This window comes from Anas platyrhynchos, chromosome 1 (genome assembly GCF_047663525.1).
Source record: "Anas platyrhynchos isolate ZD024472 breed Pekin duck chromosome 1, IASCAAS_PekinDuck_T2T, whole genome shotgun sequence".
NCBI classification, from domain to species: Eukaryota; Metazoa; Chordata; class Aves; order Anseriformes; family Anatidae; genus Anas; species Anas platyrhynchos.
In genome coordinates, this window is record NC_092587.1 from 96363108 (window position 1) to 96376360 (window position 13253).

The 13253-nt window shown below is 40.2% G+C and overlaps 1 protein-coding gene across 11 annotated transcripts in view; it reads right to left on the bottom strand.

Moving 5' to 3' along the window:
- Positions 1–1801: 1801 nt before the first annotated feature.
- Positions 1802–13253, bottom strand: part of DCAF6 (DDB1 and CUL4 associated factor 6) — an 81396-nt gene continuing 69944 nt past the window's right edge. For all 11 annotated transcript variants that reach the window (XM_027449392.3, XM_027449389.3, XM_027449393.3 and 8 more), the window contains 4 exons: positions 7148–7304; positions 5784–5872; positions 3835–3940; positions 1802–2245 (listed from right to left, as the gene is read on the bottom strand). In XM_027449392.3, coding sequence (XP_027305193.1) covers positions 2181–2245; positions 3835–3940; positions 5784–5872; positions 7148–7304 — 417 coding nt within the window. In that variant the 3' untranslated portion in view covers positions 1802–2180. The remainder of the gene's footprint in view (positions 2246–3834; positions 3941–5783; positions 5873–7147; positions 7305–13253) is intronic.

The window sequence follows — 13253 nt, forward strand, 5'->3', positions numbered from 1 at the left end:
TTTGCATTAGCTTGTTTTCAAAAGGCAAAAGTTAACAATTTCTAGGAAGAACCTCAAGCTTCAGTAGGAACACCACAATCGTTTTGGAAGCAGATACATCTCAAGTATCATTTTCAAAGGCTCACCTACAGGAGGCCTGACAACTACACCAAACACCACACTGTTGTGTTTCCCTCACAGAAATGCTCCGGGCCCCTCGCTGTGGAAGAGGTCTGCCACGACAACAGATGCCACACAGAACAGAAACACAGCTCTGTTCCTCTCACAGCTAGCAGCCAGACCAGAGCACACAACCCCACTAATATACGCACCAGGTGTGCTATATATGCACCTACTGTATAGTTCTTCAATTCAAATGAAAGGAGTGCTATAGAAATTCAGGAGTGTTATAGAAATTCAAGGCTAATTTATATTTGATAGTAAAAATATTCCTCAGTGCTATGAGCAGTAAGATGTGCACAGTTCTAGACCACTTTGTTTCTACCATCACCACTTAAAAAAAGGGGGGGGGGGGCATTCTTCCTTTTCTTGCTGATCTAAAAATGGTTGTCTAAAATGATAAATCGTGAGGAGAAACTCATGTTTTGTTCCTTTCTCCAACACCAAGGACACTTAGACAATCTTTCTCCTTTTGTCACCAGTAAAGAGAAACGCGCATACCAGAGATTACTTTCACTCCATGCCTTAAAAAAAAACAAAAACAAAAAAAAACGTACCTTGTTTTCTCTCACTCTGTGTTGCTCATGGGTTCTCAAAATGCTTACCAAATTTGCATCCTCTGTTGCACTCACCTTCTCTGGCTGTGAAGTTTCCCATTTTCCACAACTCTCCAGTGTTCTGTAACATCCAGTTTTCTCAGCACCCTCTGTCTCCAAAATATTTTCTCCCCCACAAATATTTCTTAATTTCCTAATTTCTCTTTGGGTTGCTTTTCAGGCTTTTATACTTTGCTCTTCCTCACTGATTTCCTATATTCCTTGGACCAACTTTTCTTCTCAACTAGTTTAATTCCTTTAAAAATACAAAAAAGTTAAAAATCCCTATCCATCTCCTTGCTTTTCTCCTCTCTCCTCATGTTGTTCTTCCGTCACCCATTAGCTACCACTTGGGTTCCATGTAATTCCCGTTTATTTTGCCTCACAAATCTCTTTCTCTCCAACTCAAACTCTTAGTTTTCCTATTTCCCTCTATTTCTTTAATTTATATCCTTTCTCCAAGTCTTGCACTGTAAGACTCAGGGTGCAAAGTCTTGCACTTTGGTGCCCTCACCCATCTGATTTATAATCCTTCTTGGCATTCCCCAATTCCTCCTGATGGAGCCTCTTGGCACCTGCATCCTTGGCAACAACAGCCGTTAAGCAAAGCTGCTCTGTTCCACATTCTTTTTTCTTCCTTTACTTCCTCTTCTCCATTGCCATCTAAAGCATATGGAGGATGGTTATGGTCTGTTACCCTTGTGACTGAACTACCTTGCATCTCAAACAACTACTCCCAGGAAGTAACAGAGGAATTTTCCAATTCACATTCCTCTAGATAATCTATACTACATTTTCTCTGTTCTAAATCCAATCGACATTAAGGTAAATCTGCCAATGTTGCAAAGAACGCGTGCTCAGACCTATCAGTGAAACAGAACTATTTCACCAGCACTAATGGTTCAAGCATAGAGAGTATGAAGTGGCACTATGCTAAGACTCACAGAGAGACAGTTTTGTGTATGTATGTGTAGTTACAATGGGGATAATGAGGATATAAATACCAGGTGATAAATCAATGGTTGAACAAAGAGAAAACACGGGACTACTTAAAACAACCAAATCTTTTAATTAGAAAGCAACAAACATGCAAACAGCAGGTATAGAAATTTATTTGAACCAACGTTTTTACTATAATGAAAGTTACTTGAAAACATTGATCCAAGCTCCCACATTTGCAGGTTAAGGAAAATATTGCACTTTGCATCTTCTAGCACCCCTCATACATGGCAAAACATTTTAAAAACATTTTTGCTTATTTTACTTGCACACTCTCCCAAAGTCATGCACACAGTCATTCAAAAACAAAAGGTTAGGTTATCCAAAAGCAATACCTTAGAATTGCACTAAAGCTCTGTAAGGAAAAATATAATTAATGTCTTATACAAATTCCATAACGTCTAGGTGCTTGCACACAACTGCCAGTTACTCTTCATCTTCATTTTCGTTCTCCTGACCAGATCCTTCTGATCTGTCACCTTCCAATCGGTCTGTAAGGCACAGAGAAGATTTAGTAAAAAGATCTTCTGAAGTTTTGGGGTATTGGCAATTTTTGCAATTTAGTGGCCCTCTGGGCTAGTACACAATGCACAGTGGCTATGGGTTATACAGTAACAGAACCATGAAAGAATCTGAAACTGGACTGACAGCAGAGATCAGGTAGGTATATTATAACAAGAAAGAACAGTGACAGCAAAAGCTCTAAAGGACTTCCAGGCATAGAAGTGAATTTTGTGTACAAAAGGAGAAACCTTGTAGGTGCTGATTGGCTGTCAGCACAGGAAAGATGAATGCAAACATGATATTAAAAAGAGACAGTGAATCCAAGAAATTGAGAATAATTTTCTGAGGAGCTAAAACTAGAATAGCTGTGATTAGAAAATCTGTATACTCCAGAAAAAATGGGAACTGCTATTTGTCACCATATACATGAGAAAAAAAAAAAAAAAGAAAAAAAAACGGTACTTTTTGATGTAAACATTTAGAGAAAGGCAAATACAAAAATGTGTGTGGGAACATGACTGGCTCAAGATGTATCACTCAAACATGCACTGTTAGGTTAAGAAAAAGTTCACTCAGCAGGAACACAGAAAACATAATAAATGAAGAAAAACACCAGCTAATGTATTCATTGACAGCAGAGGTGAGGCACGCCACTGGGCTGGATACAGTGGCTTTGCTCTTCCTTTCCTGTCCATCTGCTCCTAACAGATCAGTGGGAGGTGAAAGAGGAGCAGCGGCTGCTGCCAGGCAGAGCTTCCCTCCTGCCCCACTGTACAAACCCACTATTCTGCTCAGCAAGTGCCGGACTCCCCACATTCAATACTTAACACTATCGTCACCCTCATCTACTAGGTTTCTATGCCTTGTGTCATACCAGCCTCCCAAAACTTCCCCTCTCTGCTTCCTACCCAGCACCATGCCTCTGTTGCCCTACTTCTTCAGTTTCAACCCACTGCAGTCAGCTTAAGCACTAACATCCAGGAACATGAGTTTCCAGTGACCCATGCAACCCCTCCTATCATCAATTTCAGACTCTAGTGGACGAGGAATGCTAGCACCTGCAGCAAAAGGTTTGCTCATTACACAGTCCTGCATCTTCACACCCTCCTTCATTTCCAGGCAATCCCAAGTCCACAATGAGTGTCAGTTTCGTATGTTTCATTCCAGTCACCCCAACACTTTTTCCATCACAGCCCTCATCTCCTAGAGATCTTCTCTTACTGAATATTTTTCAGCATAGAATTAGTACTACATTACTAATAAACACATTACTAACAAACTATTACAGGGTGGATAGTATGGGAACATCTAAAATATATTGTGCATTTTTCTTGTTCTTTGTTTTGAGATAAAACAATCAAACAAACAAACAAAAAGAACAACCAGCTGCAAAATGCTGCAAGTCTCAGTACAGAAGCTATTCCTAAGTACTTTTCTTAAGAGACTCATGAAGAACCACTGAAACTTCTTACAAACCCCAATGTAGCCACATACAGCTGAAGATCTTGATGGTTCCCCAGTCCATCTGCTATTTCATAGATCAACATGGTGGTCAAGTTCTAAAGAAGTCTCTCACCTGCTCTTATATGATTCAAAGATGCCAACATTCGTAACATAAAAGAAGCTGGAACAGTAATAGTGTTTCTGGTTTCTTCCAGCATTAATTCATTACGTGTTATAACCTGGCAGCAGGGAAGAAAAAAACAGCATAAAAATGAATACAAAGTTGTAGTGCATCAGTATTAGTTTGACAATACAAAGTTTCTAGTTTCTATGTATTTACAGAACCCAAAATTACAGTATTTGTATGTGGTAAAAAAAGTAAACTATCTGCAGGCAGAGTTCACTGTCCAGTTGTCTAACTAGAGAATATTCTAGTAAGATTATAATTCTGTTGTCTGTGTCCATGGTAGATACTAAGACAGGCAGCTGAGAAATACTTCTGTAAATTAGACCTTGCAAGAAATAAGGACAACTGATGAGAGAAAGTGCTGTTCCAGATGGCAACTGTTGCAGGCAGCAAAGACATAGCACTCGCACTGGCCAAGAATGTGGGAAGGAAAAGAGATGAGGTTATCCTAAACTCCTACCTTCATGCTGCTTGAAACTTTTGGAGAAAATCCAAGGAACACAAGCAATTATTCTATCCCAGTTCAGGAACATTCTTCAGCTCCGTAATTCTTTCTGAACACGTCTACAGCTTACCTCTAAATTACTTGAAATAGCCATTTCTTACTGCTTTAGTTTCAAGGAAGAGAAGTCCACTAACAAATACCTTTAAGCTCTTTTGCCTCCTTCCTTCCTCAAGGTAGTTCCTTGCTAACCCTCTTGCTTTGCCATTAAATTCTAATCCCACACCTTCACTTGTCCCTCAAACCATGTTTTTTTGGTTATCACAAAGCATAAAAATTTCTTTAGGTGGAGACACTTTCGGACCTTAGTACTCAAAGACCATATGCTGTAAGGCAGGTAAATAAAGCATTTCTTTTTTTCTTGAGACTCATTCTCAAGCCTGTTCATCTTCTGAGGAAAATGTTCTTGCAGATGTCTGTAGTATGCTGTTCCCAGCCAAAACAAAGCTCCTCTTTTCTGTTATTTTCATCTATTTATCGATCACTTTGCAAAACTGATCACACCCAAAAAGAAGCAAAGTGAGAAGATAGCACCCTGACTTTTTTCCTCTTTCACCTTCTATTTCTCCAGTGCATCATCAGTAACACCTTTTTGACAGCCTGTTCATCTTTTCAGCTCCTTCTGAGGCTTTTTCTGTGTCCAGAGATTTGTTCCCATCGTTGCCACTTTTTCCTACTCCCTAAGGTCATGTCCTCCATTTGATTTTAAATGTGGTACTATATCTATACTAAACACACCCCAAATGTAATTCTTCGTCCTCTCTTGCCTTTCCATGGCTATGAAGAAGTCAGGTCAGCTATTTTGGATACTTATTGTAGCCAAAATGAATGTGGTAAAAACTGTTTCTATCAGGTTCTCTTGTTTTCTACATAGATATTTCAATGCTAGGATCAAATTAAACAAACAAACAAATCAAAACCCATGTAAAATCACAAACTATACTTTTGTCAAATTTACTGCATCATACATTTTTCATTGAAAAAGCTACTAAAATTCAAAATTACTAAAAAACAAGTGACAAAATTCTCAATATGATAATTACTTTTAGCACACACTTATGTTAGTTTGTTTAAAGACAACGAGTACCTTGATTTCTACCTCCTGCCAGTTTTTCTTCCTAATGCAAGCATTCATACCTTTTCAAGCTTTTCTCCGTACATAATTTATTACTGTATTTTCGTACGTATAATTTCTAGGAGTTAATGAAATGCAAAGTGCCTCTGTGTGCTGCCAATTATAGGAAAGTTAGCTGTCATAAAGGACAGCTTTTTATTTGTAGCTTATTTGTTTAATATTAAATAACTGTTAATTTAATATCAATTATTTGCAATGAAGACTTTTGTAGAACTGGAAGATGCAACATTACTGTGGAAAAGGAGGGAAGGTTCTTACCTCATCTGCAAGTTTTCTGTTAAAAATCCTGGATTCTTCCAATGGTGACCAAATTTTTATATCATAGTCAATACCAGAAGAGGCCAGAACTAGAAATAAGTAACATTAACAATTCTAAATTAAATATGTTACATCTTTACCAGTATTTTATGCACTTAAGTGGAGTTGAAGAAAAATAACTTCACTTGCTGTACTATTAGAAACATTTAATTGCAAAAGTCAGTTCTATACTGAACACACAACTACATAATTCTCCCTATGGGACCTGAGAAAGAAGACATATGCAAACTTCAAGAGACCCTTAAACAAAAAAATAAACCACCATAAGATAGGAGCAGAAAGTAAGAACAAACTCAGCTACTAATATATTTTTGATGGTGATCTGATAATTATATGCATTAGTAACAAAGCCTTAGGACTTCTGAATCCAGTTACAAAAACAGAAGAAAATTTCAAATATATTTTTATATTTGATAATTTTGATGTCCTTCATGTAAATTTCTTTGACATTCAAATATACAAAAGCAATGGACACTCATAAACAATTCTAAAAAAGGCAAAACAAAATTCCATTTTCTAGATCATTGCACAAAACCACAATAGAGATAAGACTTCCATAGAAACATCTCAGTAACTTGAAAACTGTACAAGTTTAACAATCTTATCCTCTTCTAGCATTATTATAACTTAATTTGTTTACAGCTGACTGTTATTCTAGAACCATGCAGGCTATGAATAAAAAAGAAACAACATGAATGCTTTCTTTGACTGTCCGAAACTGTGGCATCATTCATATATTCCATCCACATGTCAGATGACATCTGATTCCTTCTACTACTTCTGTTCATCTTTTCTATAAATATTTCTCCTGAAATACAAACTGATAAAATTTCTATGAATTTTATTTCTTTTAATCTCACAAAGACAGCAAGTCTGAGACACAGTTTGCTCAATTTTCAAACAGAGCAAGTAGAGTCCAGATTCAAGTATCAATTCCCACAGTGTTGCTGGCATCTCAGTGACCCCGTATTTCCCTCACTGTGTCATGGAAAACATTTAATGTACTGGAGGGAGCAAGAAATTGATATTCTTTTAACTGCATCTTAACTTTCTATAAATACTATGTCAGTAACATTTTCATTCCAAGAAGTTATTGAGTAAGGAGGCTTTCAAGGGTTGAAAAGTCATTAGTAAAAGACCAAACCATAAGCAGTATTATCTAATTTATATTGGAAGAAGAAAAAAGAGTTTGATGAAAATCTACCATTACAATGCTATATTGATCTACACAGAACTGAGGATTGAGTTTTGGGTCTTTTACTATAGGTAACCTGAACACAGCCTGTGAAAAATGATTATCTTACTTGGGTCAAATGGATGAGGCTGAAGACAGTTCACCACATGATTATCAGCTTCCAGCAGCATGAGATGTTCGGCAGTATGTCGATCCCATATAAAAATATGGCCACAATCTGAACCACTCATGACAAAGTTAGATCCCCAAAAGTTGGCTTCTTTTATCTGCAGTAAAAACAGAAATAAAACTTACTTTATAACACCAGTGTTGGGAAACACTGAAGAGTATACTCCCATTTCTACAATAACATTGCATCTGAATTAAGAGCTCTGCAAATGGAGAAAGACCACTTAAAGAAATCTGAAAGAACCATTTAAAGAAAAACAATCAAAAAAAGAAAATTCAGAAGGTTATAGATCTTCAGTGCAAATTGGCTGCTAACAGAAAAATGGAGAGAAGCTGGGACAGACGCAGTAATTTGGAAATAAGAGAAATTATAGTGTACCTGAAATCCTACAGATAATGACAGCAGATACGTTACTTTCCAGAGTGATGAGATGGGTACTGGAGACAGGGGTACATGAAACACTTTTTGGGAAGACTTCAGTAAACTAAAGTGAGTGACAGGTTAATAACTAGTGGGGATTTTCCATTTACAGAATAAGAGGAGACAGAAGCTTATGAAAACTGGGGGCTGGGAATTAACTGACAGATAAAAAGGGGTCATGGAATCAAATATCTTAGTTTATTTTTCTCTATAATCTATCAGATAAGAACTAAGACTTCCTGGTTCAAGTCCAAAATTAAAGTTAGAAGCCTTGGAAGAGGAAGGCATTCAAGTTGCAGTGAGTCCTAAGCTATTACAACAGTACTTAAGTAGATGAAAGTAGAAGCATGCCTCCCTGCAAGTGCAACTAGTGTATACTTTTTTTAAATTGATTTTTTAAGTTGATTTATTATTGTTTTTGTTTGTTTTGACACAGTGATGACACATTCCACTATATATGGTTGCTCCTATCTTAGTTTTGTTAGGATATCCAAGCACCTTTGTGAAATGTCTGAAGTGATATGGCTAACATTTGACATATCTGTAGTTTTCTCATGTTTCCAGTGAAGAATACTTGTAATAAGGGCCAAATTGATTTTATTACATATATATATTTATTTTAAAAAATTTTAAACATAGACGATGCTTTACTAACTTTACAGGTGGCATGTTCTCTGAGGACCTACAATTCATACTGAATTGTAGCCTAAAAGACTGTGACTTGTTTAATTTCTATGCCAAAAAAAAGAAACTTAGCCTAATTCTCAGGAAACAACAATTATGTTGTTAAATGTACAGTAATCCTCCCATTCCACGGCCTCTCTTCCCTTCACATCTGTAACCCAAATGACGTCAAACTACTAGTCTGAGCAAACAAGAATGGGTTACTTCCTTCACTAAATGTTATAATCACCTTCAAAAGTCATTTCTGTATTTACTCAAAGTTAAACAGTAAAGTAACCACTGCTCAACTATTTGAAGTAAGAAAACATTAGGCAGCAGTATCTTTCTCACTCTCTATCTTGTACATCATCCACAGGGTCGGAGGTTAGATGGGATGGCAGAGGGAGGAAGAGTCAAATAATGGTGGCAGAGGAAGAACAGTCAAAGCTTGGTCACAAACAAGGTATCAGATGAAAGCTTCAAAATAATCCAATGTGTGGATGAGAGAAAAGTGTTGGGAAGTAAAAATGTAAACCTACACAAAATATTACACTTTAAAAAGTTATTAAGTACCTCTTATTATTTTTTTCAAATTGACACATGCTAAGCAGAAGAGGTGCCTACATAAACAGAAGTATCCTATACAGCAAAGTTCACACTGATGATTTTCAATGTTTGAAGTTTAGCATAAAATAATTTCATAATTTTTGGTATTTAAGAATGTCTCATATGTAAGGGACAGAAACTTGACTTTGAGAGAGGGCAAAAGAACATCTACACAGTATTCTACTATGGAATTATTTTCCAACTAGCACATCACAATAAAGCTCTCAAGAGGGTAGTACCTGCATCCTTTCTTTTTGCATAGTCTTCTCAGAAAATGCACAGGCAAAAAGGACAGACACATAGTCTTGCTCTGCACTTTGCCCCAACTATCTTACTTTAAGAATTGCCATGATAAAAAAAAACACACATTAGTAAGCTGAACCATTACCACTGTTAAAAATATGTACTGCATTTCCAGCATAAGTATGTCCAGTTTCAAATTTCAGGCTTGGGATCTTGCTAGACCTTTGTCTACAGAATATGTACCAGTGATACAGTCAGTGCAATCAAGTCATCTTTAAGACTAAAAATAAGCCAGACAAATAGCATTCCTGGATTCTGTAGTGCAAGACACATTTCCAATATTTTTCTCTTATAGTTCTATTTTTATTTTTCAATTAGAAGTGCATCCTAAGTATGTCCAAAAATAAATAATATTTTAATTCTCAATTGTGCCATCTTTCTGCTCTCTTTATATTCCCTTAGGCAACTGTTCATTTTACATTTCTAACATTTACAGAATTTAATTTTAGTGTCACATAAAATCAACAGATTTAAAATATTTTGTGTTTTCAAATTTATATACACATTTTTACTGCATGCATACATAACCTTTCTGCTTATTTAATAGAGCACTTGTATGTAACTAATAAAAGAGTTTCTTTAAAGCTAACATTTTTAAATGGGAACTTGGGGTGAGTGGATTGAGAGGAAGAATGGCAAATATATGAAAGAAGATACAACTAGGTCAGGAGGGAAAAATAGAAAGGAAGAGACAACAGAAAAGGAGAACTGAAGGCACAAGGTAGAAGACAAATTTTGAAGAGAAAGGATCTCTTCAAGAGAAAGAGTCTGGGCTCACAAGAACATTCTTTTTTTTCCAAGAGGTAAAAGCAAAGAAGAAATCCCCCTCCTCATCATTGCACACCCTACCACCATTGTACTTCAAGGTCTGTTTCATGGAAGAATGGTAATATCCACTCTCCTGGTGACATTACTCAAGGGGATATGTAGCAGGGATGTGTGTGCTGGACATAAGAAGTTCCAGGCCTGCAAATGGGGCAAGCAAACATCAACATAACACTACTATTTTTATTTTTTTTTGCAAAAATCACAGAATTACAGAATTGTCTAGGTTGGAAGAGACCTCAAGATCATTGAGTCCAAGCTCTGACCTAATGCTAACAGTCCTCCACTAAACCATATCACTAAGCTCTACATCTAAACATCTTTTAAAGACCTCCAGGGATGGTGACTCCACCACTTCCCTGGGCAGCCCATTCCAATGCCTCACAACCCTCTTAGTAAAGAAGTTCTTCTTAATATCCAACCTAAAACACCCCTGGCGCAACTTAAGCCCATTCCCCCTCGTCCATGTCTCCAGGCACATGGGAGAACAGACCAATCCGCACCTCACTACAGCCTCCTTTAATGTACCTGTAGAGGGCAATAAGGTCACCCCTGAGCTTCCTTTTTTCTAGGCTGAACAAACCCAGATCCCTCAGCCGCTCCTCGTAAGACTTGTTCTCCAGACCCCTCACCAGCTTCGTCGCCCTTCTCTGGACCCGCTCAAGCACCTCGATGTTCTTCTTGTAGCGAGGGGCCCAAAACTGAACACAGTACTCGAGGTGCGGCCTCACCACAGCCGAGTACAGGGGGACAATCACTTCCCTAGACCTGCTGGTCACACTATTCCTTAAACAAGCCAGGATGCTGTTGGCCTTCTTGGCCACCTGAGCACACTGCTGGCTCATACTCAGCCGACTATCCACCAGTATTCCCAGGTCCTTCTCTGCCTGGCAGCTCTCCAACCATTCCTCTCCCAGCCTGTAGCTCTGCTTGGGGTTATTGTGCCCCAGGTGCAGGACACGGCACTCGGCCTTGTTGAACTTCATGCAGTTGGCCTCAGCCCATCGGTGCAGCCTATCCAGATCCTCCCGCAGAGCCTTCCTGCCCTCAAGCAGATCGACACACGCACCTAGCTTGGTGTCATCTGCAAACTTACTGAGGGTGCACTCAATGCCCTCGTCCAGATCATTGATTAAGATATTAAAGAAGACTGGCCCCAGTACCGAGCCCTGGGCGATGCCACTAGTGACTGGCCTCCAACTGGATTTGACTCCATTCACAACAACTCTTTGGGCCTGGCTATCCAGCCAGTTTCTAACCCAACAAAGCGTACACCAGCCCAAGCCACGAGCAGACAGCTTCTTGAGGAGAATGCTGTGGGAAACGGAGTCAAAAGCCTTGCTGAAGTTAAGGTAGACCACATCCACAGCCTTTCCCTCGTCCACCCAGCGCGTCACTTTGTCATAGAAGGAGATCAGGTTCGTCAAGCAGGACCTGCCTTCCATAAACCCATGCTGACTGGGCCTGACCGCCTGCTTGCCCTGCAAGTGCCGCATGATGACTCTCAAGAGAATCTGCTCCATGAGCTTCCCTGGTACTGAGGTCAAACTGACAGGCCTATAGTTTCCCAGGTCTGCCCTCCGGCCCTTCTTGTAGATGGGTGCCACGTTTGCTAGCCGCCAGTCAGCTGGGACCTCCCCCGATAGCCAGGACTGTTGATAAATGATGGTAAGCAGCTTGTCCAGCTCCTCCGCCAGTTCTCTTAGTATCCTTGGGTGGATCCCATCTGGCCCCATCAATTTGTGTACATCCAAGTGCCGCAGTAGGTCACCAAACGTTTCCTCATGGATAGCGAGGGCCACATTATGCTCCCTATCCCCTTCCACCAGTATCCAGAGAGCAACTGGTTTTGCCGCTAAAGACTGCGGCAAAGAAGGCATTAAGCACCTCTGCCTTTTCCTCATCTTTTGTAACTAAGAACCCCCCCCTGCATCCAGTAAAGGCTGGAGATTCTCCGTTTTGCATTAATGTATTTGTAAAAACATTTTTTGTTGTCTTTGATGGCAGTTGCCAGATCGAGCTCCAGATGAGCTTTGGCCTTTCTGATTTTGTCCCTGCACAGCCTCGCTACATCCTTATAGTCCTCCCGCGTGGCCCACCCTCTTTTCCAAAGATTGTAAACCCTCTTTTTTCTCCTAAGCTCAAGCCACAATTCTCTGTTCAGCCAGGGCGATCTTCTTCCCCGCCGGCTCATCTTTGGGCACGTGGGGAAAAACCACTCCTGCGCCATTAAGATTTCCCTCTTGAAGAGCGCCCAGCCTTCCTGGACTCCTCTTGTGAAGAGAAGGTCTAGCGGGGCACCTCCCCTGGTAGGCTCACTAACCAGCTGCATCAGGAAGCTATCTTCCACACTCTCCAGAAACCTCCTAGACTGCTTTCTCTGGGCTGTTGTGCTTCCAGGATACATCTGGGAAGTTGAAGTCCCCCACGAGAACAAGCACTGACAATTTCACAACTTTTGTCAACTGCCTGTAGAACTCCTCCTCAGTCTCCTCATCCTGGTTTGGTGGTCTATAACAGACCCACAACAGGATGCTTGCCTTGTTGGCCTTCCCGCTGATCCTAACCCATAAGGACTCAACCTTATCATTCCCAGCCTCAAGTTCCACGACATCAAAACTCTCTCTGATATAGAGAGCCACACCACCACCCCTTCCGTGCTGCCTGTCCCTTCTGAAGAGCCTATAGCCGACATTGCAGCACTCCAGTCATGAGAGTGGTCCCACCACGTTTCCATGATGGCAACCAAGTTGTAGCCTGCCTGCTGCATGATGGCTTCCAGCTCCTCCTGTTTGTTACCCATGCTGTGTGCATTAGTGTAGATGCACTTCAGCTGGGCCATTGCCTTCTGTCCCAGCCTTTCCATTGTTCCCCCTGGCACAGCTCTAACAAGCTTTGTTTCAGCCCCGTCCCCCTTCTTACCTAGTTTAAAGCCCTCCCAATGAGCCCCGCCAGCTACTGGCCTGGGATCTGTTTTCCCCTTAGAGATAGGGACCTGTCTGCAGCCATCAGGCTGGGTGCCGAGTAAAGTGCCCCATGGTCAAAAAACCACAAAATTTCTGTGTTGGCACCAGCCTCTGAGCCATGCGTTTATCAGGTGGCTTTCCGTGTCCTCTCTGTGCCCCTCCCTGCCACTGTAGGGATGGATGAAAACACCACCTGTACTCCCGCTCCATCCACTAACCGTCCCAGTCCCCTAAAGTCCTGTTTGATGGTCTTCAGGCTTCTC